Here is a 13,430-nt window from a genome sequence, read left to right as displayed (position 1 = left end):
TGTCTGCAGGATTCAAAGCTGCACGGGGGAGACCCAAACACATGCATATCTTTAGTTGTTTGACTCTCAAACAATTAATGGAAAGTTAAGTCTTCCAAAAATTCTTCTGTTTGTTGCTCTATAAATGACTTTAGCAATTAATCACTAGTTGTTGATAAATTCAGCATGAGTCAGATGGAGTTCATTGGCGTCACCAGAGTGACACAACTTGAGGTATAATAATTGCCTGGGAAAGTATAAAAAACTATGTCCCTACAAGAAAAGTAATTTTAAATCTACCAGAGAAGAAAATAACTGCGATGGCCGGGAATCGAACCCGGGTCAACTAGTCCTTATTTCTCTTATCTTTTCCCATTCATTCTCTATGGTAGTTCTTATCACTACGAATGCCATATATTTTTGGCCACAAGCGTGATTGTGGGGGCGCTGTTTCCTCCTTTGGGAACAGTCAGGAGGGTGATTTTTTTCAGACGGAGCAGCAGCAGAAAAACAATCAGTGCAAGGAGTTTTGGTATAAACACGGACTTTTATCACAAACTAAAGTGTTAGTGACGGTTTGACTCGACAAAGGTAAGTCGGGCTCAGGTTTCATAGTGCTAAATTAACGTTTTTCAGTTCTATTTACCCGCAAGTGTTTTTTTAAGTTTTTTTGTGATAGCATCAACAGGTTATAACTGTATTTACAGTCACCGTTAGTTGACCTTATTTAAATCCATCAATTGCCATTAGTTAGTTAACGTTATCTACACTCTTTCATCGTCTTCTCTATTTAAAACGTATGGGAACTAATGGCTTTCGTGCTTCCCTTGTGTAAGTTCATTACTGTCGTTAATATTTCTGATACAGGGGAATAACAGTACACTTGAATGAGCAGCGTGTATAACGTCTGTGTCTGTCTGCTGTACTGTACAGGTGCACACTTTGATTGAGCAGTGTAAATAACGTTACTACACTGTGTGTCTGTTATAAAGCTTACATGTAAGATGGAGGTAGAACTGCTCTGTAATACATAAATAATAATACTGTATGTGAAACACAAAATAAGTTATCATCTATCTGTCTGTCTGTTTATTGTTACCTAGTCAATACAAATACTAAATAATGATTATATGATTGATGATACAGTTCTGTGTGTGTGTTTATATATATATATATAAATGTGCATGTTAACAATAGTGTGCATACATTTTTCATCATTACTATATAATATGCATTGTGCTTTGCTATGCACAGGAGAAAATGAAGAAGAACATCTTCAGCTTCTTTCCAGGAAAGATGACGGTGTCCTTCAGAAAGGGCCCATCAGGCCATCTGCGTCAGGACCCCTCTGATGAAGCCATGAGGATGAAGACTCATCCCTCACTGCAGGACAAGTCTCGGCCTCAGAGACAGGACCTAGTGAGGACCAAGGCCCTCACTGTGGTCCTTCAGCGGGGCGGGGATGTGTCGGACCGACAGGAGGTGATGGGGGAGTATCGGCTTCAGTTCGGGAAATACAAGGGGAAGTCATTCAGATGGCTATTGCAGAACGACGTTGGCTACACCATCTACCTTATGCAAAAGGTAGAAGATGAGGAGCAACGTGGGACCTTCAATCCTCAGGGAGCCAGCAAAGACAGCCTGCTGTCATTTCTGGACTATGCCAGAAGCTTCCAGGAAGTAGAGGACCTGAAGGAGTATCTGTCCTCCAGGAAGCCTGCTCCCCCCGTGGCCTCAGAGGGGGACAACATGGTTGGTTTCGGACAGAGGGCCAAGGACACCTGGAGGCAGGTCTGGGAGAGCAGGGCAGATGGGTTTGCTGGCTTCATTCTGGGGGTGAAGTGTGTGAAGAACAGTAGGATGGACATGCTTCAGCGGTATATCCAAAGGCAGCAGACGGCCGAGTCTTCTCCACCACCTGTCTCCACCACATCAGCTGCCTCCACAGCGACATCCACCACACTTGGTCAGTTCACAACCATGCACATACTGATTTAATGTGAACATTTAATGTACCTAACATGTCATAAATGTTATTGTTTTATCCCCTAGTGATGGAGGAGGACGAGGAGCTGGAGAGAGAGATGTTAGAGATGTCTCCGTCTAAATACGACACGCAACCAAGTAGGTGGATCTAGTTTAATACAAAGAGTTTTCTAAAGTCTTACTGTACATGATAAAAGTCTTATGTCCCCTGTGCTTTCAGGGCCATCAGCAGCAGTCTCCAGATCCCCGGCTGTGCCTCCAGCAACAGGTTTTTCTCCATCACTGTGGAGGAAGGATTCTGTTTCACCAGAATCCTCCTGCTACTACCGTTCTCCGTCAACTCGTTTGTTATTTTGGCCGTGTTCTGGCCTGTTCTGATGCTTGTGTTCTTCTACTCTCCTACTAACTGAAGGAAATAACATGTCAGCGATGAGGGTAAGTGTTTTCTGTTTTTGCATGCTTTTTCTCAGGTTGTCATTCAAGGATCTGGCATGTGAAATATCTATCTAAGATATATTATAGGTTAACATGCCACATCCTTGAAGGACAGCTGGTGTGATTATTACAGTATCTGTTGATAATGTTTCTGTGCTTTGACGTTTGAAATAAATCACAGTTCACAGTCAACAGCAGCTGTAGTTTCAGTGTGTAGCAGCAGTTAGTGACATAAACATTGTGAAGCAGAAACAAACTTGACGGTGTGATGACACTGACAGTGAATATGTTTGACAGCACACAGGACCAAGCCCACAGCTGCTGCGACTCTTCCCTCACCTGCTGACCCCGACGTCCCCTCTGTGACTGTCGCTTCTCTCAAAGGTTATTGTGTGTTCACTTCTTAAAACCACCCTGAACGTTGTGTGATGTTATTACTGCACGTGCTCTGTGACCAAACAGTGTGGCCTTTGCGCTTTAATCCCACAGCCACGGAGAAGGCCCCGCTGCCTGTCCCTCCTCAGCTGCTCGCCCTCGCCACACAGCTGGGGATAGAAGAGCAGCCACCCAGTGTGTTCAGACCAAGTATGTATCCTCTACATGTGTGTCTCACATTCATATCCCTTTTATTCTAATGAACAAAAGTGAGTTTTCAATGTGTTATACTGTCTAGCACCTGGAAAGCCTGTCTCCTAGTTCTTCTGTAGAGCCCGGGATAACAGCAGCTCCATTTCTCCCTGAAGGTAGTAAATGCTTTATTAAGGAATATCTTACAGTTATTTTAATGTGTATGTCTTACACACATTTCCTGTTTTATCTCACCATCCTATAGATTCATCATCAAAGAACCGTGCTCCTGTGGAGGCACAGGGAGACACTGTCCTGCATGAAGGTATGAACTTCTGCCATAACGTGTATGTACCGTATTGTTTGATTATGTTTTTCAGCTCTGCCATGTCCAGCACCTCCTGTCCCTGCAGCCTCTGTCCCAGGCTATGATCAGGACGTTGCACACTGGAACTGCTCCCAACAGCAGAGACTTTGGATGAAGACTGAGATGGAGATGTTGGGGCTGTGGCCGGGGTCACGCCCAGTACGTCACCTTATGAACATGCTTTCTCTGTGGCGTTATCCCCCCCAGCCTGAGCTCATAGACTCAATCTCTGAGCTGCCTTCACCGAAGTACTTCCAGCTTCATCCGTTTTTTATTTGGAAGCCAGAGCATGCAATCATGGAGAGGGTGAGGAGCAACTACATTTTGCCCTGTCTTCATGGTTGTCTCAACCCTCAGGTAGCTTCTTCTGGCGTTGGAAGGCCAAGAGTCATCATTGGCACCAGCGGTCAGTATTATATTCTTGCCTCGCGGCTCACCTGTAAGGCTTGCAAGAAGTGCTGGCATGCTGACAAGCCCCAGTGGCTGGAGAAGCTTCCAGAGCGTTTCCAGAACATTGTGCCGGCATTCCTGACCTTAAAAAAGGCCATCTGCAAGTCTGTGATGGATGAGATGCGGCCCAGCAGCAGATCACCAGAGGACATGTCCAAGCAGCTGACTGAGGCACTCCATCTAAAATATGAGAGAGCTCACCTGGCCTACCTGCTGAGCGTGCAGAACGTAAGGGATGCTGAGGCAGGAGCCTACGGCCAGAGAACAATCACTGGGCTCCTCAGAAGAACTGACACTCAAGCTCCTTTTGGAGGATATTCCGATGATGATGGCTGGTGCGGAGTGTCTGTTTCTGCACACTACCTGGTCGACTGCCTAATCCGGGAGTATCAGCGGCAGGAGCAGCTCCTCAATCTGCTGCTGCAGGGGACCTTTGGACAAGCCTTGAGGGCTGATCACACCCGCAAAGTGGCGAGGAAGGTGGTGCTGTCGTCCGGCACCATGTCTTCCTACGCCATAATGAATGAGAACTGGATGATTGTGAGCTGGGTGATGCTGCAGTCAGAGTGTGATCGGTCCCTTTATCCGATGAATGATGGTCTGTCCCAGCGCTACTCTGCAGCAGGAGTGGAGAAGGCAAGCTGCCAGTGGGTGGACAGGTAAAAACACTGTCTTTCAATTCAACTGAATTTTATTTTTGGACTTATTCTTCATATAGTTTTTATTTATTGTAGTGTTATCTGACTCCTTTTGTTAGTAGTCTAAATTAAAAAAAAACCCACACAAATAGATTAAAAACATATTGTTTCTAATGAGATTTATTTTCTACGTTTTAGAGACTGCTGTGCTGCCTTCAGGATATTGCAACCCGGGCCTCAGGAGCACCTTTTGTGGGACCTCTGGAGGACCTCTGAGGCCACTATTGCACAGGCTACCACCGGGAACCTTGAGAACAGCAGCGCATCCAGAAGCAGGTTCAACAAGAACATCACAATCAAGCTGGACTTGTTTCATTGCATGCACCGCTTTACAAGGGAGTGTGTCTCAGAGCACCATCCTGTGTACAGCTCTTTCTGCCAGTTCCTTTCTGCAGCGTTCCTTGTTGTGGACCAGAGCGACCTGAAAAGGCTCCGGGAGGCGTACAACTTCTGTGGCATATCCCCTGCTAATCCCACCAAGCAGCACATCCGGGAGCACTGTAGGACCAGGGTGCCACAGCCCAGAGAACTGCTGCAGAGAGTGGAAGATGTTCTGCATAATTTCCACCTCTCAAAGGACGCCAATGATGTGCTCCTCTTTAAGGCCTCCATGTTGAAGGTGTGGCAGATCCAGCGTGTCCACATCCTAAGAGGCTGCCTGAGCGACCCAGAGGTAGGGGAGGGAACCCTGTACAGGTTTGGTGGAACCTTGCAGCTCAACTACACCAAGGGAGCAGGAGCTGCTGTACCTGTTTGGATCCCTGTGAGAGGCACGTCTCAGCAGGAGGGCTTCCACCTTCACCAGGCTCACTGGGTCACAGGCAACCGGGTGTCCTGTGAACTGTTCCAGGCTCAGGCAATGACGGGAGTGGTGCGCTGGAACTTCCAGATGCTGGTGGACCTGAAGCTACCTGATGTGGAGCTGCCAGCTGTGTTTGACCCCCTGTTGATTTCAGAGATGAATACAGCCTCTGTAAAAGTGACAGGGAGGGCAAAATACTCAATGCTGCAGACAACCAACAGGGACACAGGGGAGAGATTTGGACTGCAGTATGTGGAGCCAGGCTGTCGTCCTGTGTTCTTAAACTGGGACAAGAACAAGACACAGCCCAACATCTCAGCTGCTGCAGCCATGGAGACAGAGGATCCCTGCCCTGCCGCTGTGGTGAGCACGGACTCTCAGGTAATCTAGGTTTATGACTCACTGTCACTGACTGACTGACCTGCAGACTGGCCCACTGAATCACTGTATTGATGCTGTTTTTCAGGAGAACAGTGAGGATCCAGGAGGAGCAGCACCTGTCCTGTTGTCTATGCAGCAATCAGAAGCAGTTCCCCAGTTTCAGCAGCTGTGGACACCAGCTCCTGCCACAGCCAAACTAGAGACTCAGTCTTTGACAGATACAGGTAACTCATACCACCCACCTGCCCTCCCTCAGACAGGGAGGGGGGATGGGTGACACTTAAAAACAGTTTGAAACAGTTTGCTCGGAATAGAGTTCATGACAATCATTTATATTTTGTCCATTAATAAAGATTAGTAAGCTCATGTATGCAAAATTCAAAAATGAAGGGAAAATATAATAAATGTGACATATTGAACAGCTCAAAAAGCTCAAACAACAAACACACACACACGCACACACACACTCACACACAGACAAGCACACACATGCACACAGACACACACACACACACACTGTACATGGCCGTGGCTACATGTTCATCACCCAAACATAGATTTTTTTATTTTATAAATGAAAACGAAGATGCTGATATTAATTTATATGTTTTTATAAAGCAAAAATAAGTGGTTATTAATATTTTATAATGTATAATTTATTTTAAAAATACCACTAATTATAGAGAAAGGGTGGGACTAAAGAAATTATACTTTTTCCTACTCCTTTCAAATGTTTGAATTTAATTTTTTCTTTTTTGTTTGCTTGCAATGGTGAGATCATTTTGCTTTGTTATTTTTAGAATAATTTGTATGCTTTTGTTTTCTGTTAATTATTATATTGTATATATTTATGAATGCACAAATATCTTCTGTATTTAATCTGTGATCTCTTTATCTGCTGTTTATTTGTTTTATTCATGTGTTTAGTCAGTTTAGTTTTTGTGTGTTTTAGAATTTAGCTGTTTTTCAATAAAATATTTCATATAAAGCATCACTGTGACTGTCTTTACTTGGGAGGGGGGAGAATTAGTCATAAAGAAATGATTTTGTTAAATATTATAATCTATTACTGTGTTTACTTTATGCGTGAAGTAATAGTGATAAAAAATAATTACTTAAATATTTAAATCATAAATGTGCTCAGCTGTATGCTTACGCATCAACACAATATATTAATGAAACCTTAGTATAATACTAACATCATTTTGGAAATTAATATCTTTCTTGTGTAAATCACTGTCTAGTGTTCAATCTGTTATTTGTATTGCTATTATTATTGAGTTCAGTTCAAGTAATGTTATTATCACTACTACTTTAGTTCAATTTATTTTTTACCAGCAGCAGCATGTAAAAGTTGCATTATTGTCCATTCTTTATATATTATGGTTTTATCATCTAATTATCATCCTAAAAAATTCTTTCTACAAACAAATTGGGATTAGTTTCACTTTAAACGACTGAATCTGATAGTCTTGTGTTATGAACGCATGCTGTAGTTTAATATTCTTGGTTATATATATGACATTTCTTGGTTGACTCTTGCCGGGATCGAACCTGTGACTTGCTTGCAGGGCCTTTCTTCAAGGAAAGTCCTCTATAACTATACGCGGGTGGCCACTGCGCAACAGGCGGAGATACTGTCCACTATACTAACGAGGACTGGCGCAAAGTGGTCTGGCACAGCAACGCGTGGCCCGCTCTCTTCCACACAAAAGGTCCCCAGTGTTAAACCGGGCGGAAGCACATTTTTTTCTTTGCATTCACTTAACACAATTCAAATCTGCTAAGTTGAATTCCCAGGACACTGAGAGCACAATTTCAAATACTGTAGCTCTCCCAAAGTCTTGTACTCCTTTGTTTGGGGTAGTAACTTACTTCCCACTCATGGGGAGCAATCCGGCGCCCAATGGAGGAGAACCACGGCCCCAGAGGTGCTGACTCTCATCTCCACAGCTTCACACTCGAATGCAACTTGCCCCAGTGTGTGCCGAAGGTCATTGTCTGAAGAAACTAACAGAACCACATCATCTGCATAGTGTTATTCTCAGTCATCTGGATAATAAGCAGCACTCTTTGACATATGCTATATCTCTGAGATAGTTGAGCTCCTTCCCTTGGCTCAAAACATCAGACTTAGAGTAGGGTATCATTTGGATTTTAACGATTCAAAATGTCATTCTAATTCCCATTTTGTTCATCAATTACAGTTCTTAACTGTTCTTGATTCCAATTCTTTGAGGGGTCGGGTTAAAACAGGTCACATGCTTATTTTGCAACTTTTCAGACATCGCTCCAAGAGAGATGTAACTACGTCTGTCACAGTATCTGTAAAGAGCAGAGAATTCTGAATACCCAGACCAGACATTCTCCCACGCTGACTGCGCCTTAAGATGTGTTGGTCGGATTCAGGGAGGCCTCAAAGTGCCCTTTCCACTGCTTGACCTTATCCCCAGAGAGTTTCAGCAGTTCGCCCACCCTGGGGTACACAGCCTGAGCCAAGGCCAACAGGGAAATAAGATGGATAGAAAGAGCACTGTTGGTAAGGACTTTACTCATGCATATTTTCCAAAAATTGCTATTTGGGCCTTTTTATCGTTACTTCCTGGATAGTTAGGTATGTGAAAATATTATCACCGTAAAGCTATGATAATACTAGACGTCCAAAGTCTTTTCCGACATGGCTTCAAGAGAGATGTTAATATGTCTGTCACATTATCTGTCAAGAGAAGAGAATTCGAAGGACCAGCCACTCTGCCACCCTGACCGCATGAGCTTTTCCAAATCTATTCCAGATGGTGGCGGTCGGTGTGTTTGCAGTCTTTGCATTACTTTTAAGACGGCAGATTTCTTCCTTTAGCAAACTTCTTCTTGGTAAACTAGCTTGAGACGCAGGTGTATTTAATGCCTACCGGAATCCGCATGTGGAACCATTGGAGTCGCATGCGCAGTCGGTGGTCAGTGGCTAAAGGACTCCCCGTCGGGGAATCGGACCCCGGTCTTCCGCGTGACAGGCGGAGATACTGTCCACTATACTAACGAGGACTGGCGCAAAGTGGTCTGGCACAGCAACGCGTGGCCCGCTCTCTTCCACACAAAAGGTCCCCAGTGTTAAACCGGGCGGAAGCACATTTTTTTCTTTGCATTCACTTAACACAATTCAAATCTGCTAAGTTGAATTCCCAGGACACTGAGAGCACAATTTCAAATACTGTAGCTCTCCCAAAGTCTTGTACTCCTTTGTTTGGGGTAGTAACTTACTTCCCACTCATGGGGAGCAATCCGGCGCCCAATGGAGGAGAACCACGGCCCCAGAGGTGCTGACTCTCATCTCCACAGCTTCACACTCGAATGCAACTTGCCCCAGTGTGTGCCGAAGGTCATTGTCTGAAGAAACTAACAGAACCACATCATCTGCATAGTGTTATTCTCAGTCATCTGGATAATAAGCAGCACTCTTTGACATATGCTATATCTCTGAGATAGTTGAGCTCCTTCCCTTGGCTCAAAACATCAGACTTAGAGTAGGGTATCATTTGGATTTTAACGATTCAAAATGTCATTCTAATTCCCATTTTGTTCATCAATTACAGTTCTTAACTGTTCTTGATTCCAATTCTTTGAGGGGTCGGGTTAAAACAGGTCACATGCTTATTTTGCAACTTTTCAGACATCGCTCCAAGAGAGATGTAACTACGTCTGTCACAGTATCTGTAAAGAGCAGAGAATTCTGAATACCCAGACCAGACATTCTCCCACGCTGACTGCGCCTTAAGATGTGTTGGTCGGATTCAGGGAGGCCTCAAAGTGCCCTTTCCACTGCTTGACCTTATCCCCAGAGAGTTTCAGCAGTTCGCCCACCCTGCGGTACACAGCCTGAGCCAAGGCCAACAGGGAAATAAGATGGATAGAAAGAGCACTGTTGGTAAGGACTTTACTCATGCATATTTTCCAAAAATTGCTATTTGGGCCTTTTTATCGTTACTTCCTGGATAGTTAGGTATGTGAAAATATTATCACCGTAAAGCTATGATAATACTAGACGTCCAAAGTCTTTTCCGACATGGCTTCAAGAGAGATGTTAATATGTCTGTCACATTATCTGTCAAGAGAAGAGAATTCGAAGGACCAGCCACTCTGCCACCCTGACCGCATGAGCTTTTCCAAATCTATTCCAGATGGTGGCGGTCGGTGTGTTTGCAGTCTTTGCATTACTTTTAAGACGGCAGATTTCTTCCTTTAGCAAACTTCTTCTTGGTAAACTAGCTTGAGACGCAGGTGTATTTAATGCCTACCGGAATCCGCATGTGGAACCATTGGAGTCGCATGCGCAGTCGGTGGTCAGTGGCTAAAGGACTCCCCGTCGGGGAATCGGACCCCGGTCTTCCGCGTGACAGGCGGAGATACTGTCCACTATACTAACGAGGACTGGCGCAAAGTGGTCTGGCACAGCAACGCGTGGCCCGCTCTCTTCCACACAAAAGGTCCCCGGTGTTAAACCGGGTGGAAGCACATTTTTTTCTTTGCATTCACTTAACACAATTCAAATCTGCTAAGTTGAATTCCCAGGACACTGAGAGCACAATTTCAAATACTGTAGCTCTCCCAAAGTCTTGTACTCCTTTGTTTGGGGTAGTAACTTACTTCCCACTCATGGGGAGCAATCCGGCGCCCAATGGAGGAGAACCACGGCCCCAGAGGTGCTGACTCTCATCTCCACAGCTTCACACTCGAATGCAACTTGCCCCAGTGTGTGCCGAAGGTCATTGTCTGAAGAAACTAACAGAACCACATCATCTGCATAGTGTTATTCTCAGTCATCTGGATAATAAGCAGCACTCTTTGACATATGCTATATCTCTGAGATAGTTGAGCTCCTTCCCTTGGCTCAAAACATCAGACTTAGAGTAGGGTATCATTTGGATTTTAACGATTCAAAATGTCATTCTAATTCCCATTTTGTTCATCAATTACAGTTCTTAACTGTTCTTGATTCCAATTCTTTGAGGGGTCGGGTTAAAACAGGTCACATGCTTATTTTGCAACTTTTCAGACATCGCTCCAAGAGAGATGTAACTACGTCTGTCACAGTATCTGTAAAGAGCAGAGAATTCTGAATACCCAGACCAGACATTCTCCCACGCTGACTGCGCCTTAAGATGTGTTGGTCGGATTCAGGGAGGCCTCAAAGTGCCCTTTCCACTGCTTGACCTTATCCCCAGAGAGTTTCAGCAGTTCGCCCACCCTGCGGTACACAGCCTGAGCCAAGGCCAACAGGGAAATAAGATGGATAGAAAGAGCACTGTTGGTAAGGACTTTACTCATGCATATTTTCCAAAAATTGCTATTTGGGCCTTTTTATCGTTACTTCCTGGATAGTTAGGTATGTGAAAATATTATCACCGTAAAGCTATGATAATACTAGACGTCCAAAGTCTTTTCCGACATGGCTTCAAGAGAGATGTTAATATGTCTGTCACATTATCTGTCAAGAGAAGAGAATTCGAAGGACCAGCCACTCTGCCACCCTGACCGCATGAGCTTTTCCAAATCTATTCCAGATGGTGGCGGTCGGTGTGTTTGCAGTCTTTGCATTACTTTTAAGACGGCAGATTTCTTCCTTTAGCAAACTTCTTCTTGGTAAACTAGCTTGAGACGCAGGTGTATTTAATGCCTACCGGAATCCGCATGTGGAACCATTGGAGTCGCATGCGCAGTCGGTGGTCAGTGGCTAAAGGACTCCCCGTCGGGGAATCGGACCCCGGTCTTCCGCGTGACAGGCGGAGATACTGTCCACTATACTAACGAGGACTGGCGCAAAGTGGTCTGGCACAGCAACGCGTGGCCCGCTCTCTTCCACACAAAAGGTCCCCGGTGTTAAACCGGGTGGAAGCACATTTTTTTCTTTGCATTCACTTAACACAATTCAAATCTGCTAAGTTGAATTCCCAGGACACTGAGAGCACAATTTCAAATACTGTAGCTCTCCCAAAGTCTTGTACTCCTTTGTTTGGGGTAGTAACTTACTTCCCACTCATGGGGAGCAATCCGGCGCCCAATGGAGGAGAACCACGGCCCCAGAGGTGCTGACTCTCATCTCCACAGCTTCACACTCGAATGCAACTTGCCCCAGTGTGTGCCGAAGGTCATTGTCTGAAGAAACTAACAGAACCACATCATCTGCATAGTGTTATTCTCAGTCATCTGGATAATAAGCAGCACTCTTTGACATATGCTATATCTCTGAGATAGTTGAGCTCCTTCCCTTGGCTCAAAACATCAGACTTAGAGTAGGGTATCATTTGGATTTTAACGATACAAAATGTCATTCTAATTCCCATTTTGTTCATCAATTACAGTTCTTAACTGTTCTTCATTCCAATTCTTTGAGGGGTCGGGTTAAAACAGGTCACATGCTTATTTTGCAACCTTTCAGACATCGCTCCAAGAGAGATGTAACTACGTCTGTCACAGTATCTGTAAAGAGCAGAGAATTCTGAATACCCAGACCAGCCATTCTCCCACGCTGACTGCGCCTTAAGATGTGTTGGTCGGATTCAGGGAGGCCTCAAAGTGCCCTTTCCACTGCTTGACCTTATCCCCAGAGAGTTTCAGCAGTTCGCCCACCCTGCGGTACACAGCCTGAGCCAAGGCCAACAGGGAAATAAGATGGATAGAAAGAGCACTGTTGGTAAGGACTTTACTCATGCATATTTTCCAAAAATTGCTATTTGGGCCTTTTTATCGTTACTTCCTGGATAGTTAGGTATGTGAAAATATTATCACCGTAAAGCTATGATAATACTAGACGTCCAAAGTCTTTTCCGACATGGCTTCAAGAGAGATGTTAATATGTCTGTCACATTATCTGTCAAGACAAGAGAATTCGAAGGACCAGCCACTCTGCCACCCTGACTGAATGAGCTTTTCCAAATCTATTCCAGATGGTGGCGGTCGGTGTGTTTGCAGTCTTTGCATTACTTTTAAGATGGCAGATTTCTTCCTTTAGCAAACTTCTTCTTGGTAAACTAGCTTGAGACGCAGGTGTATTAAATGCCTACCGGAACCCGCATGTGGAACCATTGGAGTCGCATGCGCAGTCGGTGGTCAGTGGCTAAAGGACTCCCCGTCGGGGAATCGGACCCCGGTCTTCCGCGTGACAGGCGGAGATACTGTCCACTATACTAACGAGGACTGGCGCAAAGTGGTCTGGCACAGCAACGCGTGGCCCGCTCTCTTCCACACAAAAGGTCCCCAGTGTTAAACCGGGCGGAAGCACATTTTTTTCTTTGCATTCACTTAACACAATTCAAATCTGCTAAGTTGAATTCCCAGGACACTGAGAGCACAATTTCAAATACTGTAGCTCTCCCAAAGTCTTGTACTCCTTTGTTTGGGGTAGTAACTTACTTCCCACTCATGGGGAGCAATCCGGCGCCCAATGGAGGAGAACCACGGCCCCAGAGGTGCTGACTCTCATCTCCACAGCTTCACACTCGAATGCAACTTGCCCCAGTGTGTGCCGAAGGTCACTGTCTGAAGAAACTAACAGAACCACATCATCTGCATAGTGTTATTCTCAGTCATCTGGATAATAAGCAGCACTCTTTGACACATGCTATATCTCTGAGATAGTTGAGCTCCTTCCCTTGGCTCAAAACATCAGACTTAGAGTAGGGTGTCAATTTGGATTTTAACGATTCAAAATGTCATTCTAATTCCCATTTTGTTCATCAATTACAGTTCTTAACTGTTCTTGATTCCAATT

At 44.8% G+C, this 13,430-nt stretch overlaps 2 protein-coding genes across 2 annotated transcripts; both read left to right on the top strand.

The window, feature by feature from the left end:
• Positions 1-1,239: 1,239 nt before the first annotated feature.
• LOC310963296 (uncharacterized protein) lies at positions 1,240-3,342 on the top strand (the record flags this gene model as incomplete). Its single annotated transcript, XM_083936038.1, has 8 exons — positions 1,240-1,945; positions 2,032-2,103; positions 2,186-2,233; positions 2,378-2,400; positions 2,698-2,784; positions 2,890-2,985; positions 3,074-3,143; positions 3,233-3,342. The coding sequence occupies 5 exons, from the start codon at positions 1,240-1,242 to the stop codon at positions 2,764-2,766; spliced, it is 918 nt and encodes a 305-aa protein (XP_083792164.1). The 3' UTR covers positions 2,767-2,784; positions 2,890-2,985; positions 3,074-3,143; positions 3,233-3,342.
• LOC310963294 (uncharacterized protein) lies at positions 2,829-6,015 on the top strand (the record flags this gene model as incomplete). Its single annotated transcript, XM_083936036.1, has 6 exons — positions 2,829-2,985; positions 3,233-3,292; positions 3,381-3,493; positions 3,692-4,443; positions 4,621-5,665; positions 5,751-6,015. 6 exons carry the CDS (start codon positions 2,829-2,831, stop codon positions 5,940-5,942), a joined length of 2,319 nt encoding a protein of 772 aa, XP_083792162.1. The 3' UTR covers positions 5,943-6,015.
• Positions 6,016-13,430: the final 7,415 nt, after the last annotated feature.

The sequence above is a fragment of the Echiichthys vipera genome (assembly GCF_963691815.1).
Source record: "Echiichthys vipera genome assembly, chromosome: 21".
In the NCBI taxonomy this organism is placed as follows: Eukaryota; Metazoa; Chordata; class Actinopteri; order Perciformes; family Trachinidae; genus Echiichthys; species Echiichthys vipera.
This window is presented reverse-complemented; position numbering and strand designations above follow the sequence as displayed.